This window comes from Cebidichthys violaceus, unplaced genomic scaffold (assembly GCF_023349555.1).
Source record: "Cebidichthys violaceus isolate CVI_PGR_0920_01 unplaced genomic scaffold, fCebVio1.0.p SCAF_37, whole genome shotgun sequence".
Lineage (NCBI taxonomy): Eukaryota > Metazoa > Chordata > Actinopteri > Perciformes > Stichaeidae > Cebidichthys > Cebidichthys violaceus.
Window position 1 is genome coordinate 1,901,514 of NW_027176561.1, and position 10,000 is coordinate 1,911,513.

The 10,000-nt window shown below is 37.5% G+C and overlaps 1 protein-coding gene across 1 annotated transcript in view; it reads right to left on the reverse strand.

Annotated features, from left to right (window-relative positions):
- Positions 1-10,000, reverse strand: part of LOC137884194 (deleted in malignant brain tumors 1 protein-like) — a 23,016-nt gene that overhangs the window by 3,853 nt on the left and 9,163 nt on the right. Inside the window, 11 exon segments of the mRNA XM_068725894.1 lie at positions 564-633; positions 2,164-2,185; positions 2,802-3,836; positions 3,951-4,230; positions 4,325-4,456; positions 4,568-4,750; positions 5,475-5,606; positions 5,711-5,893; positions 7,295-7,364; positions 8,937-8,958; positions 9,579-10,000. The exon segment at positions 9,579-10,000 is cut by the window's right edge and continues 613 nt beyond it. Coding sequence (XP_068581995.1) covers positions 564-633; positions 2,164-2,185; positions 2,802-3,836; positions 3,951-4,230; positions 4,325-4,456; positions 4,568-4,750; positions 5,475-5,606; positions 5,711-5,893; positions 7,295-7,364; positions 8,937-8,958; positions 9,579-10,000 — 2,551 coding nt within the window.

Genomic DNA, 10,000 nt, shown 5'->3' on the forward strand with positions numbered 1-10,000 from the left:
CATAAATGAAGTTTACTTCCAATACAAGTCCTTTTGTATTCATTTGCCTTGATTTTGAGTGAGCGAGTCAATATGACCCTGAACAGCAGAGGCGTCTCATGTCTATTTATCTACATCACCCCATGAAAAAAAGACAGATTCAAAATGTACAAACACTTTAGAAATAAATACATGTTATGGTAAACTGATGCAATTTATATCTAGGTTTTTCCAAAGTACCAAAAAAAATGTTTGAACATGTATTTTTCATGAAAACGAGTGAGTTATCCTAATTGAACTATGATCTATGGAGGGGTGAATAACTCCATTCCACTAAATACTGATTGAATTGTTAGTAATGGAGTTGGTGATAAGGTACAAACTATATTTATTAGGATTTTTTGGTTTCTGACCACTTTTGGATGATTAAACATGCACCGGGTCAAATTGACCCACGAACATTATGGCTGTACCTAAAAAACAAACATAACAGGATAGTTAAGTAATTAACTGGGATTAAAGGTAAAACAAACAACAGTAAACATATGTTATACAGCTCCACATGATAAGAACAATTTACTCACCAACAGACAAGCTGACGAAAAGAATGCAGAATAATAAAAAAGTATTTTCTTTCATTTTGATTGCAGTGCACTGGGGAAAGAAGGAAAACAAGCAACATCACTAAGTTTTGTTAAATAGTGACCAAGTTAATCTTTTTTTTTTAAATAGGAATGAACTTACCAGAACTCAAAACGAGGTGAACTGAAGAAAGGCCTCTCATTGAAGAAATGAACAGTGAAACTTAAATAGCAGCTATTTTTCAGGAATCACCACCCACAAAAGGGGTGTTTCTCGGGAAAATAGTTGAAATCTGATGCTACCTGTCAGTCTGTATGTCTGTCTGTCTGCCTGTCTGAACTAGATAGTGAAACTCAAATAGCAGATATTTTCCAGGAATCACCGCCCCCAATCAGAATCAGAATCAGCTTTATTCCATGTATGCATACGCATACATGGAATTTGACTCTGGTTACACATTGCTCTCATCATACATACGTACATAGAATATACAAATAAACATGAGAAATATAAAAAACAAGGATATTAAAGACAACAATCTAGAACAGAGAAACCAAGCATAAACTTTTAACATCTAACTACTATGTATAATATAAATATATATCGAAGAATATATATGTGCATAAAGAACAACAACAATGACAATGGACCATGGATTCAGGATATTAGTGCAGAAGGTGGTAATAGTGCAAATAGTGCAAATGAAGAAAAGGGGTGTTTCCCAGGAAAATAGTTAAAATCTGATGCCACCTGTCTGTCTGTACCTGTCCATCCGTCCATCCAGAAAATCTATATTGATGTGCACAGTGGTGGAAAGTAATAATTTACCAATTGAAGGTTTTACGTTTGGGCCTTACGTCCCCCTGTAATGTGGTAATGTGGTCGTGGAAAGTACGCTCATTCACTAAAGTATTAATTGGATGTACTTCTACATGGCGTACTTTTTCTACTCCAGTAGCCTAAACAGAAGCAATTCAGCTTCTGTTTAACATGTGTTTGACAGATTGGCCTATCTGGTTTATTTTCACAGTATGACTGTAGCTACAATAATCCTGTTGTATATGTTTTATATTTAAAGATGTAACAACATGGCGGGATTAACCTGTTATTGGACCTGGGGCAAACACATTAACAACAGTTAAAATCTCAAGTGAAAAGTTCATTTCCAGATTCAAATTTTAGGAATTAATAGGCATGCTCACACACACACACACACACACACACACACACACACACACACACAGAGGATGCACCTCAGCTGTTCTCTTCAAGTATTGAATGTTAAAAGAGGCAAAGCCATCAGTACTTTAAACTTTAGGGACTTACTGCCAGAAGATGCAGATGTTTCCCATTAAAATTGGCCATTGTAATGAGTATTTTCATGCTAGTACTTGTGTACTTTTTTTAATTCAGGACTTTTACTTATTACACAGTATTTCTGACCTATGGTATTGCTACTTCTTTTTAGGTAAACAATCTCAGTACTTCTTCCACCACGACTGTCTTACACTTGTATTATCTTTAAGACAAACTAGTTGCTCATCAGTGATCAAATAATTGTGAATCAACACGAGAAGCTCCTGTGCGATGAAAGCTTGTCACTGCAACCTTCAGTGTTTCCAGGCTGTCCAGACACACAGATTACAAGACCTTGGAGTTTCTAAAGTTCTTGGGATATGTTTGTGGTTCTGACATGATTTTCTGTGTTTAGAACAGAAGACATGAAAGCTCGAACGAGTTTCTGGGCTCATACTTTTAATGAAATACATTCATTCTAAGACAACAAAGAGCTTTTCAAATTTTTTTATTCATCACTTATAATAATACAGTCATGCTGCAGAATTACATAGTTCATCTTATTTTGAAAAGGATATATAAAAACCAAATATAACTGTAAAAATGCCCCAAAAAGAAATATACAAGTTTTCTTAAAAATGTGAAATTTAAATGAAATATATATTTTAATTGATCTATCATATCTTTTAATTTAGTTTGTTTATTTTCTTTTTTTATAGTATATAGAATGTGCAGACAGAATCTCATGAAGTTTAATACAATGCATTCACTGACTTCTCTATCCTTCTCAACACCTTGATTATTGATGTGGTCAAGCTTTAGTTATATATGTGTGAGCTTGGTGAAAAACACTTGTTATAGTTAAAGTTATATAGGATATTCATGAGTGTAAATCATCCTTGTCCCTATTCTCTGTGCCTTGAGATCCCAGAGGAAACAGAAACTAATCTGTTGAGTAGTGAGGACGAACCACCACCTGGTAGGAGAACAGCTTTGAGGGGCATGAATAGATTTCTTTTTCGCTGCTTGGAATAAACACAAGATTCTCACCATCACCAGCATTAAATTCCTGAACGTGGGACACGTAACTTCCTTCGCACATAACAACGAGCCTATTGCTGTGACGAATGCGTCCCTCCATCTCTCTGGGCAAATCGCTGTTCTTTTCCTTAACCTCCAAACTTACAGCTGGCAAAGAAGGACAAGTGATACCTTCACTTGAGCAATCTGCATCACTGATGTATACCCTTGTTTTCCAGCTCATTTTGCTAAAAGCAAAAAAGGCACTGTTATGAACCGGTGTTTGGAAATCAGATGTCAGACTATAGATGCGTTGTCCATGAATACTGTAGAACCCAAAATCCTTGTAAGTTTTGACTTTGTGGTAGCTGAAGGTGAAGCTCCACGGTGTGCCAGTGTAAATCCTGGGTGTGTAGACATGTTGTCCCTCCCTCAGGTCATTGAGCAGCGTCGCATAGGGGAGAGCGTTAAACTGAAACCCCTGCAACTGGCTGGCATGGTACTGTCCGCCGTCAAGTGTGTATAAGTCCTCAGCTGGTATCAGTGGGAAACGGATGAGCTTCAGAAGGATCTCAGGAATGGTCGCGTTGTCTTGGGCAGCCGCCCATCTCTCCAGTCCATTCAGGATGACGGTTTCATTATGCACCACAAGGTCTGAGCGAGACAGAAGAGCTTTGACCAGATCAAATGCAAGATCCGTCCAGACTGGGGAATGGATCAGGGCCTCACAGTTCCACGCAAGGTAGCGAAGACAAACCTCCTGTAGCGCCTCATCACCCGCATGAACTGCATACTCATAGAAAGAGATCTGAGTCTGGAAAGTGGGATCCTCTGGAAGAAACAGTCTCAAAAGATTTGCAGCCTCTTTCTGAACTTCTGTCAGTCCCCAGTCGAATGCCATCTTGAGAATGCAATGGGCGGAAGATCGGTTGAGTTTGATCTTTCTTGTGTAGACGTATCTGAAATTTAAACATTTTCATTAGTATGTTTCAGCTAATTCTTCTTCAGTGCGAGTTGTACAGGTTTACATGACAGTGCAGGCGGCAGTTTAAAAGTCACAAGTTTGCTTTTACCTGACAAAGTTGTTGGCGTGCTGACTGCAGTTAGAGGCGGCCTCAATGCTGAGGCTGCTGAAGTCCGGCTGTGACGTTTTGAGGAGTGAGTTCATCGAGAGGATGAGGCTGTGAGCACAGATCGTCTCAAAGGTGTTGTTGTGCTCCGCCACTGTAATGTTCAAGTCACAGTCACGTCCACTGTCAAACAGCTCCCCCAGCTGATGAGAGAGGACTGCGTTGAGGTCCAAATCGTACTCTTGTCTTAGATCCCTGTTGAGTTGTTCTGGCTCTAATGAATCTAATGGAGATCAATATTGGCACAGTGAGTGGATTTGTTGTGAAGAGAAATTTGCGTCTAACTATACTACTAGATTCAACATCAGTTGCCTTACCATTTTGGCATCTAACCCCAGCATCTTCAGCGTGACCACAGTTATGAATCCCCAACCCAGGAAAGTTACACTGGAGCAGGCTCTTCTCTGTTCCACTACAGTCTAAGTCATCCATCCAGATGTTGTCATGCCCTAACAAAGAAACAAAACAATCACAGAGTAAAAACAGTCACTTGCACAAAAAAAATGTATAAATGAAAAGTTACAGGTTTTCATCGGAAGTGTCAAATTAAGCTGAATTACCTTCGCCAAACGATAGAACTTCTGCTGCTCCAGCGAAATCTAACTGGCGACACACTACATCAGCGTCATTTATGTCCCAAGCATCGTCGCACACAGTCCCCCATTTTCCAGCATGAAAGATCTCCACTCGGCCCTCAGAGTTATCTTGACCACCGGCCAGCCTAACAGAACCTTCCTTATCACCTAAAGAAAATGTAATTAGTGTCATTTGTTTGGTTATTAAAATAGACAGAAAATGATGACATGCAGACCATGTCTGTTATACAAGGACATGAGCTCAGGTTTATATTTACAGTAAAGCTCTAAATAATAAATATACAGTATATATACACACACACACACACACACACACACACACACACACACACACACACACACACACACACACACACACACACACACACAAATACAAATGTTGTCTGCCTTTATGAACTATGTATTTCCTCTACTTTCATTTACACAACAAGGCTCGATAACCAGTTGAAAGTAAATAGATTCATTCTCAATGTATGTGATTAAAATAGTAATATTTTTGTGAAAATACAGTGAATATTTATTACAAAATGATGAGTGATTTAGGTATCTTACTTCCACTTTTATTGCTATTGAAAATATCGTTTATGCACTCAAGAAGATAAGCCAGTGAGCATTCATATTTATTGGTCTCATGGGTGGCGGTGGGATACATTGAAGAGATGAAGTCTGGGACGTTTCTGGGGGAAAAGTTTTTTTTGTTCACTGTTTAACCCTCCTGTTATGTTCCGGGTCAAATTGATCCATTTCAAAGTTTGAAAATCTAGAAAAAATATTTTAAAATACTTTTTTTGTATTGGCACAGTGAGTGGATTTGTTGTGAAGAGAAATTTGCGTCTAACTATACTACTAGATTCAACATCGGTTGCCTTACCATTTTGACATCTAACCCCAGCATCTTCAGCGTGACCACAGTTATGAATCCCCAACCCAGGAAAGTTACACTGGAGCAGGCTCTTCTCTGTTCCACTACAGTCTAAGTCATCCATCCAGATGTTGCCATGCCCTAACAAAGAAACAAAACAATCACAGAGTAAAAACAGTCACTTGCACTAAAAATTGTTATAAATTAAAAGTTACAGGTTTTCATCGGAAGTGTTTGTGAATTACCTTTGCCAAACGATAGAACTTCTGCTGCTCCAGCGAAATCTAACTGGCGACACACTACATTAGCGTCATTTATGTCCCAAGCATCGTTGCACACAGTCCCCCATCTTCCAGCATGAAAGATCTCCACTCGGCCCTCAGAGTTATCTTGACCACCGGCCAGCCTAACAGAACCTTCCTTATCACCTAAAGAAAATGTAATTAGTGTCATTTGTTTGGTTATTAAAATAGACAGAAAATGATGACATGCAGACCATGTCTGTTATACAAGGACATGAGCTCAGGTTTATATTTACAGTAAAGCTCTAAATAATAAATATACAGTATATATATATACACACACACACACACACACACACACACACACACACAAATACAAATGTTGTCTGCCTTTATGAACTATGTATTTCCTCTACTTTCATTTACACAACAAGGCTCGATAACCAGTTGAAAGTAAATAGATTCATTCTCAATGTATGTGATTAAAATAGTAATATTTTTGTGAAAATACAGTGAATATTTATTACAAAATGATGAGTGATTTAGGTATCTTACTTCCACTTTTATTGCTATTGAGAATATCGTTTATGCACTCAAGAAGATAAGCCAGTGAGCATTCATATTTATTGGTCTCATGGGTGGCGGTGGGATACATTGAAGAGATGAAGTCTGGGACGTTTCTGGGGGAAAAGTTTTTTTTGTTTACTGTTTAACCCTCCTGTTATGTTCCGGGTCAAATTGAATTTTCACAAAAAATTGTGAAATACAGTGGTCATCCTCACCCAATACACGTCAGCCAAGACTGTCTACTGAAAATATTATAAAGACAAAATGTATTTGAACAAAGCACACCGTGACGACACGTCACTCATGTGCTGTGTAGACACAGATACACAGACACACACACACACACACACACACACACACACACACACACACACACACACAATCACACACATCTAGTTCATTGGGCTCATCTCTTGTTCATTTTTGTAAATTTCTGTTTCTTAACACTATAAATGAACATAAATGAAGTTTACTTCCAATACAAGTCCTTTTGTATTCATTTGCCTTGATTTTGAGTGAGCGAGTCAATATGACCCTGAACAGCAGAGGCGTCTCATGTCTATTTATCTACATCACCCCATGAAAAAAAGACAGATTCAAAATGTACAAACACTTTAGAAATAAATACATGTTATGGTAAACTGATGCAATTTATATCTAGGTTTTTCCAAAGTACCAAAAAAAATGTTTGAACATGTATTTTTCATGAAAACGAGTGAGTTATCCTAATTGAACTATGATCTATGGAGGGGTGAATAACTCCATTCCACTAAATACTGATTGAATTGTTAGTGATGGAGTTGGTGATAAGGTACAAACTATATTTATTAGGATTTTTTGGTTTCTGACCACTTTTGGATGATTAAACATGCACCGGGTCAAATTGACCCACGAACATTATGGCTGTACCTAAAAAACAAACATAACAGGAGGGTTAAGTAATTAACTGGGATTAAAGGTAAAACAAACAACAGTAAACATATGTTATACAGCTCCACATGATAAGAACAATTTACTCACCAACAGACAAGCTGACGAAAAGAATGCTGAATAATAAGAAAGTATTTTCTTTCATTTTGATTGCAGTGCACTGGGGAAAGAAGGAAAACAAGCAACATCACTAAGTTTTGTTAAATAGTGACCAAGTTAATCTTTTTTTTTTAAATAGGAATGAACTTACCAGAACTCAAAACGAGGTGAACTGAAGAAAGGCCTCTCAATGAAGAAATGAACAGTGAAACTTAAATAGCAGCTATTTTTCAGGAATCACCACCCACAAAAGGGGTGTTTCTCGGGAAAATAGTTGAAATCTGATGCCACCTGTCAGTCTGTATGTCTGTCTGTCTGCCTGTCTGAAATAGATAGTGAAACTCAAACAGCAGATATTTTCCAGGAATCACTGCCCCCAATCAGAATCAGAATCAGCTTTATTCCATGTATGCATACGCATACATGGAATTTGACTCTGGTTACACATTGTTCTCATCATACATGCGTACATAGAATATACAAATAAACATGAGAAATATAAAAAACAAGGATATTAAAGACAACAATGTAGAACAGAGAAACTAAGCATAAACTTTTAACATTTAACTACTATGTATAATATAAATATATATCGAAGAATATATATGTGCATAAAGAACAACAACAATGACAATGGACAATGGATTCAGGATATTAGTGCAGAAGGTGGTAATAGTGCAAATAGTGCAAATGAAGAAAAGGGGTGTTTCCCAGGAAAATAGTTAAAATCTGATGCCACCTGTCTGTCTGTACCTGTCCATCCGTCCATCCAGAAAATCTATATTGATGTGCACAGTGGTGGAAAGTAATAATTTACCAATTGAAGGTTTTACGTTTGGGCCTTACGTCCCCCTGTAATGTGGTAATGTGGTCGTGGAAAGTACGCTCATTCACTAAAGTATTAATTGGATGTACTTCTACGTGGCGTACTTTTTCTACTCCAGTAGCCTAAACAGAAGCAATTCAGCTTCTGTTTAACATGTGTTTGACAGATTGGCCTATCTGGTTTATTTTCACAGTATGACTGTAGCTACAATAATCCTGTTGTATATGTTTTATATTTAAAGATGTAACAACATGGCGGGATTAACCTGTTATTGGACCTGGGGCAAACACATTAACAACAGTTAAAATCTCAAGTGAAAAGTTCATTCCCAGATTCAAATTTTAGGAATTAACAGGCATGCTCACACACACACACATACACACACACACACACACACACACACACACACACACACACACACACACACACACACACACACACACACACAGAGGATGCACCTCAGCTGTTCTCTTCAAGTATTGAATGTTAAAAGAGGCAAAGCCATCAGTACTTTAAACTTTAGGGACTTACTGCCAGAAGATGCAGACGTTTCCCATTAAAATTGGCCATTGTAATGAGTATTTTCATGCTAGTACTTGTGTACTTTTTTTAATTCAGGACTTTTACTTATTACACAGTATTTCTGACCTATGGTATTGCTACTTCTTTTTAGGTAAACGATCTCAGTACTTCTTCCACCACGACTGTCTTACACTTGTATTATCTTTAAGACAAACTAGTTGCTCATCAGTGATCAAATAATTGTGAATCAACACGAGAAGCTCCTGTGAGATGAAAGCTTGTCACTGCAACCTTCAGTGTTTCCAGGCTGTCCAGACACACAGATTACAAGACCTTGGAGTTTCTAAAGTTCTTGGGATATGTTTGTGGTTCTGACATGATTTTCTGTGTTTAGAACAGAAGACATGAAAGCTCGAACGAGTTTCTGGGCTCATACTTTTAATGAAATACATTCATTGTAAGACAACAAAGAGCTTTTCAAAAAAAATTTATTCATCACTTATAATAATACAGTCATGCTGCAGAATTACATAGTTCATCTTATTTTGAAAAGGATATATAAAAACCAAATATAACTGTAAAAATGCTCCAAAAAGAAATATAGAAGAAGTTTTCTTAAAAATGTGAAATTTAAATGTAATATATATTTTAATTGATCTATCATATCTTTTAATTTAGTTTGTTTATTTTCTTTTTTTATAGTATATAGAATGTGCAGACAGAATCTCATGAAGTTTAATACAATGCATTCACTGACTTCTCTATCCTTCTCAACACCTTGATTATTGATGTGGTCAAGCTTTAGTTATATATGTGTGAGCTTGGTGAAAAACACTTGTTATAGTTAAAGTTATATAGGATATTCATGAGTGTAAATCATCCTTGTCCCTATTCTCTGTGCCTTGAGATCCCAGAGGAAACAGAAACTAATCTGTTGAGTAGTGAGGACGAACCACCACCTGGTAGGAGAACAGCTTTGAGGGGCATGAATAGATTTCTTTTTTGCTGCTTGGAATAAACACAAGATTCTCACCATCACCAGCATTAAATTCCTGAACGTGGGACACGTAACTTCCTTCGCACATAACAACGAGCCTATTGCTGTGACGAATGCGTCCCTCCATCTCACTGGGCAAATCGCTGTTCTTTCCCTCAACCTTCAAACTTACAGCTGGCAAAGAAGGACAAGTGATACCTTCACTTGAGCAATCTGCATCACTGATGTATACCCTTGTTTTCCAGCTCATTTTGCTAAAAGCAAAAAAGGCACTGTTATGAACCGGTGTTTGGAAATCAGATGTCAGACTATAGATGCGTTGTCCATGAATACTGTAGAACCCAAAATCCTT